The sequence below is a fragment of the Prionailurus viverrinus genome, chromosome A2, assembly GCF_022837055.1.
Source record: "Prionailurus viverrinus isolate Anna chromosome A2, UM_Priviv_1.0, whole genome shotgun sequence".
Lineage (NCBI taxonomy): Eukaryota > Metazoa > Chordata > Mammalia > Carnivora > Felidae > Prionailurus > Prionailurus viverrinus.
Window position 1 is genome coordinate 37822901 of NC_062562.1, and position 15427 is coordinate 37838327.

The 15427-nt window shown below is 44.0% G+C and overlaps 1 protein-coding gene across 11 annotated transcripts in view; it reads right to left on the reverse strand.

Moving 5' to 3' along the window:
* Positions 1–15427, reverse strand: part of FOXP1 (forkhead box P1) — a 597515-nt gene that overhangs the window by 154794 nt on the left and 427294 nt on the right. For 9 of the 11 annotated variants that reach the window (XM_047851110.1, XM_047851111.1, XM_047851105.1 and 6 more), the window contains one exon: positions 1636–1737. The exons of 1 other annotated variant lie outside the window; for it this stretch is intronic. In XM_047851110.1, the coding sequence (XP_047707066.1) occupies positions 1636–1737 (102 nt within the window). Of the gene's footprint in view, positions 1–1635; positions 1742–15427 lie in introns of all 11 variants that reach the window. One more of the 11 variants, XM_047851115.1, reaches the window with a different exon arrangement.

Below are 15427 nucleotides of genomic sequence, written 5' to 3' on the forward strand. Positions count from 1 at the left end.
TTAATTGTGTCTCTGGCTGCAGGAGATGCCCCAGCACTTTAATATGTACCAACAATTGGCTATGTTCTGGAATCTGCAATGTGGCCTCCGCGGCTGACCTCTGAAACACAATTCCCAGTCTGACTACGGAAACTGTTCAGTTTGATCCTTTCAACTTATTTGAATCCTGACAAATAAGCTCACAGCTGAAAGGTCAACACAGTCATATTTCATCCTCCAGAGCTGTTCTTAAGACATCTGCACAACAAAGCACTTCTTACAGCACCTGACATGGGACCTCAACGGCACTGCACCTCATTAAAAATATCCCCGGCATTCACACACGCGGAAAGGCCTATGGATCAGCGATGATGGTTTACCAAATCACTAACTGTTTTTGAAAGTGTTAGTCAACAGTGCACATTGCCATCCAACTGTTCCCCATAAAGTGCTACTCTATGTGCTCTAGGCAGTGACGCTTTCCCAAGTAGATGTAGAGGCAGGGCTTGTTCCCCAATGTCGGTCAGATCTTTGCAGGATCATTGGGGAAGTGTGGTCACTTCGTTCTGACCTGAGAGAAGTCAACACAAGCTAGGATTTGGGTTGACCCCGTGATCAATGTCGCTGGGGCCAAATTCCACCCAGCAGCTACCATTTACAAATTCCGTCCCAAAATGTCCAGGGTGAGAAGTTCCTTTTACTTCCCGTTTCGAGCACGTCCCACTCCCAGCTGTACGAGTAGCTGAACCACAGAGAACCTGGCAGTGCCCTCTGTCTTGGATGTGAGCATGAACACCCTCTGTCGAATTTTTTGGAAATATCTGTCACAGTTTCCAGCTCCAAGTCGAAAATTCAAAGCAGATTTTTACGAGCCCGCTCCTACCCTGTACTACATTGAGGGCTCTGCCCTCAATGGGCCTGAAACGAGAAGTTGCTAAACCAGTCTTTTTTGAAATCTTTACACACAAATTGCTTGCCAGTTTTTATGAACGATCCAGAAAACATCCACTAAAGAACAGTGTGCGTTATACTGGTTACTAGGTATATTAAAAGTGCCGTATCTTCATCCGTCCTACTAACAGGTGCTTGACCCCATGACACTTTGGGACAAACGATTCTGTGCTGTGGGCGATCTTTCCTTGGAGTACAGGATCAGTTAAGTAGCATCCCTGGCCTCTACCTACTCGAGGTCAGGAGCACCCATGCCCCCATGGGACAATAAAAAAAACTGTCTCCAGACATTGCCCTTCGTCCCCCTGGTGGGTAAAATCACACCCAGTTAAAAACCACTGTGCTAACATTACACGTACGTGTGCTGCATTTCTACCCCCATCATGAGACAATGAGGTGACCTACCTCGAGTACTAGGAACTGCTCCTTGGTGCTACCTGCTGCCTATTAAGCAACCCACACTTGTAACTACTCATCCTCTTACTACATCATCTCATTAGGAGACGCTCCTCCCAGCAACTGCGCTTTTGGTTAAGTAGACATTTCTTCCGAAATGTCATACTCTCCTGGTAAACTAAGAATGCACCTTCTGCATAAGAGTTTCGTACGTGATTTGCAACTCCCAACACAATCCGCTTCTGAATCGTTTGTCAGCTCTCCCAAAGTGTATCGTGTCATTTTTTTTTTTTTTTAAAGAATTGTCACCTGAAGGGCTGGTTGTTTGTCATTCCTCTTGGGAGATTTTAATCCACTAACTTGCTGCTGCTGTTGCTGCTGAAGGAGAAGCTGTCTTGCCACTTGAAGTGCCTGGAAGGAAAAATGGAAGAAACACGTTTGTGTTGAGTACCCACCCATGTTCGGGGCTTCTTTTACATACAGGAGGACTCCGGGAAGTACACTTTAGGGTGGGATCCTGACCTTCACGATCCTGGGCAAATGCCACAGCAAAGAAAACTTACCATCAGTCTAAGTTAGAAAACTTTCCACATTTGTTTACATTTTCTTAGATTTAGTCCATTTCGCGGACTGTTCCTTAGGCATAGCAATCCACCCAAGCAGACACTATTCCTACATTAAATCTGACATAAAACTTGAACAATGAATAAATGGGACTCTGAGGAAGGGAGGCAGGAGGCCAAGAAGGGGCTGGGCAAAAGACAGAAACTTAGGGGACAACAACGGGCTCTTTTCGGAGACAACTTTATCCTCCAGTTCTTCTTGGGGGAACTTAGGAACTTAAATCAACAGTAAGACTTTGGTCGTTTCTGAGCCCAAATAAAGAGGAAAAGGTAAATGGTGAACCACGCTATGGATAAAGGTATTTGGAGAAGGGAGATCAAAGCAGGTAAGATATACCCAGGGTGACCTGGAAAGATCATGTAAGAAAAAAAACTCAGCAAATTTGACCTCTACGTCAACTCAAAGGGTACAGTATGTACCTGTGAACAAAACTGATTTTGTCTAATACAAAATGACTCTTTTAAGCTTGTAACATGGGTCATATTTATTTATTTATTTGAGAGAGAGAGAGAGAGAGAGAGAGAGAGAGAGGAGAGAGGGAGAGAGAGAGAGGGAGGGAGAGAGAGAAAGGGAGAGAAGGAAAATAGGAGAGTCCTCCCAAGTGCAGAATATAGACTGACCAATCTTTTTGAAAAGTTCAAGTAAGAAAAGTGTCATCAATAAACCCTCCTGAGGACATTTACTGTCAAAGAATTTAACAGAAATAATAGTTAGCCACACGGTTCCAAAAAGGGCAGTAGGATCAGCAACAGAAGATTGAAGTTTCCAGACACCGTGCTAGAAAAGTTAGATTACTGGAGTCAATTTGGCTGTGAACCAAAACCGTTCATGTGCAAGATATGGCAAGAATGTTCATTAATGATGTGCTTAGAGTTTAGAGACAAAATGGGATTTCTTGGGGATTACATCAATAAACATTTCTATATAGTCACTATTTGTGTCTAAATGTGTACACATAGATGTGGTCAATGTTATCAAATGGATCTGATACTCTAAGTCTTAGAAGGTGTGCATTATGGACTTATGATGGTAGCGTGTTCCTCAAAGAGAAACCGAGACTTCATTTACATAAGAAAATAATGTATAGGGGCGCCTCGGTGGCTCAGGTGGTTAAGCGTCCAACTTCGACTCGGGTCACGACCTCGCTTTTGTGAGTTCGAGCCCTGCGTCTGGTTCTGTGCCCACAGCTTGGAGCCTGCTTCGGATTCTGTCTCTCTCTCTCTCTCTCTTTCTGCCTCTATCCTGCTCTCTCTCTCTCTCTCTCACACAAATAAACATTTTAAAAAAAAAGAAAATAATGGATATAATTCCAAGAAATGTGACCGTGAGGCCGTGAGTGGGGGAAGGGTAAGATACCACGGAGATCCCTGTGTACTGAACTCAGGGGAAAGGAAAAACAGAGTGGAGAAGAGGATTATCGTTCAGGGTTAAAAACGCTGAATCAGCAAGAATAGTACTTCTCAAAGGACAACTTCACCGAACTGAGCTCATGACTGTACTACTAAAACAAAGAGTATTGTCAGGACATTTTGTAAGGCCGAGCGGTGCCTTTGGGTCTAAACGGCGCAAAGGGAGGCAATGAGACAGACGCACCGATAAATGGGTGACGAAGAGAAGATTTGGGGAAAGACGCAACCTTCCTGTCCCACCTCCCCGCTATCCCCACCCCCTTGTCCCAGGGAGGCCTCCTGCCCCCCTTGTCCCAGGGAGGCCTCCTGCCCCCCTTGTCCCAGGGAGGCCTCCTGCCTACCGAAGGCACCATCACCACCAGCCCCTTCAGATGTAAGGTACGGGCTGCTGCGTCTGTGAAGGGAGAGACATGTTCAAGAAAGCCTGCCTGGAAGAGCCTCCAGAAGAGAGGCTGTCTGAGAGGGGCATCTGGAAGCCAAGACGCCTGGGAGAGTTGCCCGAGACTCCAGCCTGCTGTCTCTGAGGAGGATTCACCATCACTGGACTCCGGGTTTCCTGGTCTCCTTGGAGACGCTCAGTACATGCGTAGGTGTAAAAGTGGGCAGAGTGAGGATTTCATTTATATCATATAAGAAAAATAGTCCCCTTTGCAAGGTGCCCGCAGGAGCAAAAGCCTCTCCTCCTACTACGTGTGTTCCCTTAACTATTTCACATGAGGGTTTTATAGCTTTTTAAGGTGGGAGAGAGAACCGCTCCATATTTTAAGTACTCACTTCACAGGTCCCAGAGTAATAATGAACGAACGGATCGGCAAAGAAGGGTCTAGCTGCTAGCCGGAAAGGCAGAGAGAGGAACCGCAGATGACAGTGAAGAGTGCAGAGGAAGGCAGGTTGGGAAAGAGTAAAAAGGTTAGGTATACTGGATACTAAAACAGAGCAAGCAAACAAAGGCAGAGTGACAGAAACCCCACAGTCACAAATCTGTGTTAAAATTATTTACCACGTTTCGCGGAATATCTGGAGAACAGGAGTTCAATTTTTAAAAACGCTGATTTGTTTTTGAAAAGAGAGGGGGGCGGGGCAGAGGGAGAGAGGGAGAAAGGCAATCTCAAGCAGGCTCTGCACTATGAGCGCAGAGCCCAACTCGGGGCTTGAACGCATGAACCGGAAGATCATGACCTGAGGTGAAACCCAGAATCGAACGCTTAACTGACTGAGCCACCCAGGTGCCCCAGGTATTCAATGTTTAAAGAAACAAATCTCAAAATAAATAAATAAATAAATAAATAAATAAATAAATAAATAAATAAATAAGAAATTAAAAAAAATCTCTGAGAATCTGTACAGTTAACTCCTCCTTTTGGTAAAATAGATGATATTTAGTGCTTTTTTTTTTTTTTAACATTACACACACACACACACACACACACACACACACACCACACCTCACAAATCTATTCTTTTTTTTTCTTTTTTAAAATTTTTTAACATTCATTTATGAGAGACAGAGAGCACAAGCAGGGTAGGGGCAGAGAGAGAGGGAGACACAAAATTGAAGCAGGCTCCAGGCTGTCAGCGCAGAACCCGACGCGGGGCTCGAACTCACAAATCGTGAGATCATGACCTGAGCTGAAGTCGGACACTTAATCGACTGAGCCACCCAGGCGCCCCTCACAGAACCATTCTTATGTTTTCACTGGAACACCGCACTGTTTAAGAACAAGACAGTGTAGGACTCAAACCTAAGTATTTAATGAATGTTTACTGAGCTGGCTCTGTGCATTTCAAAATTAGCTAGTGAAATCCTGACAATTATTTCGCTGGTTTTAAGAAAAAAAAAAATCATTCAGGTGTGTACCATCTTATTTTACACCCGATGTGGAGCACATAAATTTAAACAGTCACGTAATGAACTCCAGCTCCCTTACAGCATTTCATACTGAGCCTTGTTGGAGAAGATAATCAAAGACAGCAGCACAAGGTAGAAAAGGCTTAGGAACTTGTAGGAACACAAGGGATATTTTAGTCAAACTACCGAAGAGAGAAGAATAAAGATGCAGATACGTGCAAATTGGTTTTCCAAATTTTATTCTCAAAATGAATGCAAACAGGCAAAATAATTTCAAATATGTGGGATGGAGGGGCAACGCTAGTGTAAATTATTCACCTTGATCTGAACTGTTGTGAACTGCTTCACAATAATTCCCCAGCCTCATCATGATGACGGGAACAAAGCTGGAACAGAGTATTAAATCTATCCTCCCCCACCCCCAAATCAACTGAGGTCTTGCCAAGTGTTGTTTTTGGTTTTGTTTTTTTTAAAGCTTATTTATTTATTTTGGGAGAGAGAGAAAGTGTGAGTGGGGTGGGGACAGAGATAAAGGGAGAGAGAGAATCCCTAGCAGGCTCCATGTAAGTGCAGAAGCAGACGTGGGGTTCCATCTCACGAACCTCTGATATCACGACCTGCGCTGAAATCAAGACTCGGACGCTTAACTGACTGAGCCACCCAGGCGCCCCTCACCAGGCATTTTAAAACATAATTTATTAGAACTTAAAGTGCTGTGAAATCAAGCATCCAAGGGCACTTGTTTTTCCGATTTCTATTGTGTATAAATCACTGTAACCTAGATTTTAAGTTGTCATAAAAAAAGAGGAATAAGTCCTTAGTGTACAAGAGTGCACATGTGAGAATTATCATCATAATATGAATCGTATTACATGATTTATAATATGAATCGCTGGTATCTACCACTCGCAGACAGTAAAAAAATGTTTATTGTCATGTTCACTGGTGGTCAGTGGAAAATATGGAATGACTGATGGGATCCCCTTTGGAACATGCACCAGAAACCTACTGATTTCTCATACGCGCTTATTACTTGGTAGCCATTTTTACCTGTTACCTGCATCAAAATGAAATTAATGTCTTTCATCTCGGACTCCACTGCCTGAACCTCAGAGATTTCTTCCAACGCAACTGAGGGGCGAGGATGGAGTTTTCTTATTTGTATAACAGCATCTCAATCACATATGGCAAGAAGTCCGCTAAGATACTCGGCCTGAAGACAAATGAGATCCTTTGGATACAGAATAATAAGGAGCACGGACATGTGTCTGCGTGCGTATGACGGAGAAGACGGGAGGGTTAGCAAGGGCGGGAGGGAGAAAGAGAAAGGATATGAATAAATGAAGTGTACCTTGTAAGAAGCAAGGATCAACTCTGACTCAAGTTCCAGACCAACTGCTAATGTAAATAACTTAAAAGGTCCCATCCCACCTCTGGAGACCTTTTACTATTGATGACGGTTCCTGGGCTGGGTTGAGTCAACACTTCCTTTATAATAGATGTGACAATTGCCTGGCAATGGACAACCTGTTACTGTACTGAGTGCTAGGCTCAGGTTACAAGAAAGACGTAGTTTGAGGATGTCACAGAGAGGGGGTGACTGATAAAACCAGGCACTTAAAGCCCAAATGCACAGGCATGTATTTGTCTTTAACAAGCTAAAATAAATGGCTCTGTGAGCTAACAGAGGAGAGGGCTGGAAGGCAGGCACGCATTGCCTTCATCTGTGGACTGGCCAGCCTCCCTCTCTGCCTTGCATATCACCTACATCCTGCTCTGCACAAGGGGTTGACGTTGCCTTTTGATCAACTCTCCGTGGGCCACAACCAGCTCTGAGTACTCAGAGTCAGGGAGTAGGTACTTGGTTGCTGGTTTCGCAGGCCATGCTTTTATGCTAACTGGGGCCTGGACATTTCTGACACACCTCTGATTCTACTGGCTCAAAATTATGCCTTTCTCATCAGAGCCTTCGCCTTCTCGGCAAGTAAGTGCCATCTGTTATTGACAAATTATGTTTCGCCTCAGCATGTTTACAACTTTTGCGCTATTTATATCTGAAGTTTAGAGCAGGTGCTAATATTTTAGGGGATAGGTTTCCCCGTGTTTAGCATGTTTATCTAGGTAGCCAATGTTCAAAAACACATTTACCGTATTTTAAGAAACACCAATAAGTTTACATAAAATAGGATTTCAGTATGCATGCACATATACATACAGCGAACTGGCATAAGGAAAAAAAAAATCTTCATACAAGTTTTGACACAACACCTGGTGATGAGGCCTGACAAAAACACCGATACTAGGAGGTCCTCAAAAAAATAAGACTAACCACAGCGTTTTAGGTCCTGGGTCAGTACGCTATTACAGCCCCTGGACCGAATCCTCCAGATGAGCCGTTACTATCCAGCCCACGAGATGAGAATGGTTTTTACTTACTTAAATAGTTGGAGCGATAATAGAAGAAAGAATATTTTGTGACGTGTGAAAATTATACGGAGTTCAGTTTTCAGTATCCACAAATAAAGTTTTACAGGAACACAGTCGTGCTCGCTTCATTCCATGCTGTCTGGGGCCGCTGTTGCATCACAAAGCAGAGTTAAGTACCTTCAGCACAGACTGGATGGTCCACGCAACCTAAAATACTTCGTATCTGGGCCTGTACACGAAAAGTTTGCCAACCCATGCCTTGGGTTGCAGTCTGTACTCTGAGATTCCCCGAAGATTCCACTGGACACAGTTTTATAAAAACAAAGCTTGCGACCAGTTGCCCCAGATAGTTTTAGAACTTAGCTGACATGCGAGGACATTACTAATTCGCTGCTCTCAAAGCTCAAAGTCCGATCCAATTTTCCAAAAGGAACTGGGACGGGAAAGCAAAATGCATCCATGTGCTCCTCTTTCTGCAACTCTTTAAAACGAGCTGCAAACTTTGACTATGTGTTTCTTCTCACAGGTAATTTACACCAGCTCGGAGTGAATCTCCTCAATTGGGTGTGAGGTCCCAAACACCAAGAGAATGAAGACAGCATGCGCTATGGGCCAGTGGAGAGAAGTCGGTTATTTCCTGTCTGCCCTGACAAGCTGTCCCACTCCCAGCTTCAAAGGCTGCTCTGAGTCAGCCACCCTTCCTCTAATTTCTTTTCCTAGACTCTCCCCACCCCTCAAGATCAAACCTGTTTCTCAGATAATTTCCCAGGCTAATCAACAGTCACTGTGCGTATGGGGGTGGGGGGTGGGGGGGAAGCTAGCAATAAAAAGCAGCATGGGAAGGGCCCTTGTTCTCTTCATTTCTCAACCTCCACATGCACCTCGAGTACCCCTGGAGAGCTCTTTCTCCCCCATAAACTAATCTGCTCTCTTGGTGCGGCTCGGCAACTAACTACCATCTCAACCAGAGGGCTCATCATTTAACACTAGCAATCACCCCGGCAGCCAGACCTGGGACCGAGTGTGCAGGGCAACTCCATCACCTCCTTGCTTTAGACACAGCAGCCGCTCCAGTTGCAGGATGGGGAGAACACGTGTGGGTCATTTAAAAAAACAAGAAATGACCGTGGCTGATAGGACTAGATGTGTACATGCATTCATACAGAATCAACAACATTCCAAGGCAGTGAGTTCTCCAATAAAAATGCAAAAAAGCAAAAAAGTTATTTACAAATGAAACACTTGGTTATCACAGGAAACTGGAAAAGTAAGCTAATCTCATGGAGGGATTTGCCCAAGGAAAGATTCCGGGTCTAGTGATTGTGTAAATATTACACATACAAAGAAAGAAAGCACTCTAACAGACCAAGTCATGTTACTAGCGTCCTAAATAAAAAACAAAAAACAACCCACTTCCCCAATTAAAATTTTAATACATGGGGGGTAACAACCATCAAACAGTCTCTTTGCACCAGTTACTACTTGGTCTACACTTGAGGAGAATGCAAATAAGGGTGAAGAGTAGTGTGAACATTCACTGGTAGCTGATTCACTCGACTTGACCCCCGCCCCTCCCCCAAGAGCAGGTGGGGCAGATAGCAAAGCCTTAGATCAGCTGGGATACTGGATTTGAAGCAGTGACCTAGAAGGGAAAAGTTCCATGTAGCTTCATCCAAGCCCGGAGTCCTAACAGCTGGAGAAAGTACTGTATACTCTGAGGGCGTTCCATAATAGCTGACGTTTAGATAGGGGTGGATTCCTCAAAATGTTCCACAGTCTTTGCAAATGAGTTTATGAGACAGTATCTAGACAGACAGGGTGAAAAACTGGACCAGAGACAATACCATGCCTACAGCACTCCAACATGACGTGCGTGAGTTGAAATGAAGAAGGGCAGGAAATGAAAAAGTCAAAGATCCCTATACACACTGTCCTATGTGCACAAGGAAGTATGGCATAGGGCAGGTCACCCACACGTGTGGGGACAAGGAGAGATGAGGCCAGGACATAGCATCCCTCTGCCACCTGGACCACTACCATTTCTTTATCGTCCCACGCTAACCTGAACCTCCACCTTCTAGATCTACTTTCCAAGTGGGGCTTCCCAAACCCTTACTGAGATGACTTTATATTCTTCAAGCTACACGTAGGATGCTTATCACTGCTGTGACACTTAACACCTATGTTATTCACTTTGGCTTTACTTTATTTAATTTTTTAATTTTTTATTTGAGAGATAGAGAGCTAGCAGGGGAGGGGCAGACAGAGACAGAGACAGAGAATCCTAAGCAGGCTCCATGCTGTCTTTCTTTCTCTCTTTCTCTCTCTCTCTTTTCCTGTCTTCCCTCCTTCCCTTTCCTTTTCTTTCCTTTCTTTCTCTTGCTCTCTCTCTTTCCTTCCTCCCTCCCTTCCTTTCTCTTTTCCTCCCTTCCTTCCTTCCATCCTTCCTCTCTCTCTCTCTTTCTTTTTTGTTGTTTAGAAGAACCGGGATAATGTTTAGAAGAACACAGAATTGTGCCGCTGTACTCTCGCGCCATGCCACGATATGCCAGCATTAGTGTTTTGGGGCCCAAACACCATCCCATGCCCCAAGTACAGGAGACATGGACAGAGAAACATCATAAGGCCCAAAACAGGAGGAAGCATTCGACTACAAGTCCCAGCCCCAAAGGAAACCTAGGAGGCAGAAGCAGGGTCAAAAAATGCTGTATTTCCTTACAGTTATGAATAACCTTGATTATTGAAGTCTCCATGTAGAGGGCACTTACCGCCAAAGAAGGTAAAGGTTAGGAATTTTCATGAGACAAAAAGAAAAAGGCTATCTACGATCCTCTTGCAAAATCAGCTGAAGTAAGTTTAATGGCTATAAACAGTCAGGAAGTCTGTTTGAAGTCTCTTATAAGAGGAGACAAACCTCCCCCCGCCCCCCCCCCACCATACTCCTACTCCATACACCTATTAACGTAGGGCCCTATAACCACCGTGTTGAGGCCCTGGTTGGCTGCTCCTTGCTGGAGCCGGTGCCAGACGCTGAATCACCACCACCCAGTCTCCGGCACCTGAGTTGTCTTTGGACAGATTCCATCCAAGCACTGCCCAAGCCTGAGCCTGTCTAGCTTGAACGAGTCGGCAAGACCACAGCCTGGGGCGCCATGACCGTAGGCAACGCTGGCGTTGCAAGGAAGTAAAACAGAAGTCAAGTTTATTAGAAAATGTCTAAAATATTAAGCTAGGTGCTGCATCAAACCTGTTTCTCCTTGTTAAGGAAGGACCAGACTGGGCCCAAAAAGAAATAAATAAATGAGTCCACTCCTTCTCCAAGTTCCCAAAGTTGAAAATATGGGGATCAAATGGAAGGATATGTGAATCAAAGGGAACTATGAACTGGCCGTGTTAACCTGTTGTTTTCTGCAATTGTCTTTCATGGGGATGCAGTCCGGCAACTCTCATTATGAACAATCCAGATTCCGATCTTTGCGTACCTTAGGAGGAGCGCGGCTATTTTTGAAGCCTGCAGAACAATCTGGCTAGAATCATGTTCAAAATAATGGAGACTTTCCTATGATTTTACCACTAACACCGAAACTAGTTCCTGCTCAAACAAATACGGCTTTGTACTCCTTTGCTCCTTGCAACGCAAGTCACACGCACTTGGGATGCCCTATGGATGCTTTGCTCTTTTCCAAAATACCTTCTCCTTCCCTTACCTGAATGCTGGGGAAAGAAGCAAAAGTGAAAGGTAATGTAGAGGCAACATTCCAGCTGACATGAAAGACAAAAAAAGAAACAGAAGTGGAAAGGGAGCAAAGGCCCAAACCAGACTAAGAATCGAAAATTTGGAACTACTCACTCTTGGCCACAGTTAACTAGGACCAAATCATCATCATTGTCGTTGTCGTTACCCTAATACTCTCCAATAATTTACATTTCTCAGAGCGGTCAATGCAAATAGCAAAGATTACACTAGTCTAAGGATTTAAGAAATAAGGAATATCTAGAAACAGAGCAGCAAGTGTAATAACTCCCTGCATTTACGACACTAAAATAAAAACAGCATGCTGCGGGGCTCCCCGTGTGCGAAGCACTATGCCAGTTAGTTGCTTTAGACTGGTCATCTTACTTTGTGTCCCCACCATCTCGGAGGGAAGCAAGGCAAGGTTTTATGATTACTGATTTAGGGTGGAAAAATCGTGAGATGGTGAGGTTCGGTGACTTGCCCAAGGTCACAAACCTACGGAACGGCTGGGACAGAAAAACAAAAACAAACACACACTGTCTCACGAGAACCTGACACCCACATTCTACCCAGGTCACTGATTAGACCAAATATGACTGCAGGTAATTCTGGCAAACAGATACGCAGTCCAGAGAGCCAAACACGCAAGGATGAATGCGGGTACTTTACCTTCAGGATGAAGGCAGAGGCCTCTTCCGGGTATCACATCTTTTAACATAAGTTTACCTGCCTCTTTTCCCCACACAAAAGGCCTGCTTTTTCCAACCAGATCCTTTCACTCCCAGGACTCCTGGAGCCATGGCCACATCTGCAAATCTGCCTTCCCTGCTCTCCGCCCACATTTACAAGGCATTCAGGTGTCTTCTCCATTTAAGTTCTAGTTTTCCCAGTAGTGCCTGATCTCACTTACACACACAAAATCTGAAAAGGTCGAACTCAAAGAAGCAGAGAGTAGAATGATGGCTGCCAGTGACTGGAGGGAGGGGAAAATGGGGAGATGTTGGTCAAAGGGTAGTAGGGTTCAGTTAGTTCTGCGGCATGAATATGTTCTGGAATTCTTATGGACACAATGCTGCCTGTGCTTAATAATACTGTACTGTGTGCTTGAAGTTTGCTACGGGGATACTTCTTAAATTAAAACTTCTCAGGGCACATGGGTGGCTCACTCAGCTGAGCGTCTGACTCCTGATTTCCGATCAGGTCGTGACCTCACAGTTTGTGGGATCAAGCCCCCTGCATCGGGCTGATGGCAAGGAGTCTGCTTGGGATTCTGTCTCTCCTTCTACCTGCCCCTCCCCCACTCATTCTCCCTCCCTCCCTCCCTCCCTCTTTCTCTCTCTCATAAATAAACATCAAAAAAAAAAAAACACCTCATCACACACACAGAAGGGTGATAATGTAGAGGTGACAGACAGGTTAGTTTGATTGTGGTGATCTTTTCACCGTGTAGACGTAGGTATAAAAATATCAAGTTGTACACCTAACACCTAAATATGGATACAATTGTTTATGTCAAAGTTGTCTCCATAAAGTTGTTAAAAACTTTAAACTTAAAAAATTAATCGATTCTACCTCTTCCTAAAAACTCGGCTTGTATTCTAATTGCTTTAAGCAGTAGCGTTCCCCGATGTCCTCTGACCCAAGGGACCTGCACTGGTCGCGGATCCCCGAAGTGCCCCGAGTTCCTATGGCTGTGCGGCAACCCGCAAGCAGGCTGACCGGAGGGAAAACAGACCCAGCGGTACCTGTTCTCCTTCACACGGCGCTTCACCTCTTCACCTGTCCAAGTTCATCAACTGCTCTTGCGATACTGATGCTGTTGCCATCATCCCTTAGATGCTCAATCCTCCCTCAAGCTCTCGTAGGGACAGGCACCCCGTTCTTTGCTTTCGCTGGGCCAAAGGTGGTATTTTGCAAAAGGAGCGTTTAATGCCAGCAATGGAGAGGGTGAGCTGTCAGAGCAAAGATGTTTTCTCTCAAGTTAGCCCAAGTCCACACACAGCTCAGGCCCTGGACACCTGTGTCCATTCTCTGCCTTCATCTACATTAGACCTTTCTCTCCCCACCTACCCTGGCATGGCTTTCAGGTCAAGCACGGTTGCTGGCCCACGTTTATTTTAACGCACTGCAGATTCTCAGACTCTGCTGTAACTGCTTGCTTTTTGTTAGGAGGGGGGTATTATGTCACTATAATCTTTTTACGCTTATTTATTTATTTCTGAGAGAGAGAGCAGGTTGGGTGGGGACAGGCCAAGAGGGAGAAAAAGAGAATCCCAACCAGGCTTTGCAATAACAGCATGGGGCCCAAAGCAGGGCTTGAACTCATGAACCCTGAGATCATGACCTGAGAGTCGGATGCTTAACTGACTGCACCACCAAGGTGCCCACACTCTAATCCTTTTTTATTATTATTTAAAACAATTTTTAGTGTTTATTTATTTTGGAGAGACAGACAGACAGACTGACAGACAGACAGAGTGTGGGGAGGGTAGGGGGAGATAGAGAGAGGCAGACACAGAATCTGAAGCAGGTTCCAGGCTCTGAGCTGTCGGCACAGAGCCCGATGTGGATCTCGAACCCATGAGCGGTGAGATCATGACCTGAGCCGAAGTCGGACGCCTAACAGACTGAGCCAGGTGCCTCCCGCTATAATCTTTTTTTAAAAACGTTTTCTCGGAATGCTTTCTCCCCTCTTAGTTTTATTGAGATATAATTAACATACAATACTCTAATAGTTTTCGGTGTACTCCATGATTATATATACGGATATAGATTAGATATACATAATTGGTATGTTTTGTGATATCGATAGCTATATATTTCAAAATGATTACCACAGTAAGTTTAGTTAACATCTATTCCCTGACAGGGTGTTTTTTTTTCCTTGAAAGGAGAACTTTTAAGATCTACTCTCTTAGCAACTTTCAAATATATGATACATTGTGGTTAACTTCAGTCACCATGCTGTGTATTATGTCCCAAGAATTTATTTATTTTATAACTGTCTGTAAGTTTGTAGATTTTGACAACCTTCACTCCCATGTCCCCACCTCTGGCAATCACCAATCTCTTCTTAACATAGATACAATTTCTTTATGTCAAAATTATCTCAAGAAAGTTGTTAAAAATTTTTTTAAAAATTAAACTTAAAAAATTAATCGATTCGACCTTTTCCCTAAAACTGCTTGTAATGTATTTCCTTTGGGTTTGATTAGATTAGATTCCACATAAAAGTGAGATCAAAGTATTTGCCTTTCTCTGACTTATTTCACCCAGCACAGTGCCCCAAAGGTCCATCTATGTTGTTGCAAATAGCAGGATTTCCTTCTTTTTTATGGGTGAATAATAGCCCATACATATTACATCTTCTTTATTCATCCATCAATGGGTAAGTGTTTCCTTATTTCCTTATCTTGGCTATTGTAAAATAATGCCACAACGAATGTGGCACTACAGGGTACCTTTTTGAGGTAGTGCTTCATTTCCTTTGGATATAAAAACCCAGAAGTGGAAGTGATGAATCTGCATTTAATTTGTGGAGGAACCTCCATGCTGTCTTCCCCAGTGGCTGTACCAATTCACATTCCCAACCGTGGGGGAGGGGTTCCCTTTTCTCCACATCCTCGCCAACACTTGCTATGTCTTATCTTTTTGACAACAGCCATTCTAACAGCGATGAGGCACTATCTTACTGTGGTTTTGATTTGCATTTCCAAATAACCATACTCTTAAAACTGTCTTGGTCCCTGGTTAAAGGGGATGAGGAAGATAATAATAAAAGTTGCATTCTTTTTAACTATTTATTGACAGACAAATACTCAACATTACACACACATCATCTCATTTACTTTGAGTTATTTTTAGATGCAGTGAACACATACAGAAACAGGAACAGAGAGGCTATTTCTAAGCATTACGTGAGGTGTGCATGGACAGTCCTTAGCGAGATACCTGTACGTGAACATTACTTACTAAATGTAATATACTACCACAATACATTACCCCATACATACAAAAATATATTTTGTGGAAAGCAAACATTCCTATTTCCCAGTG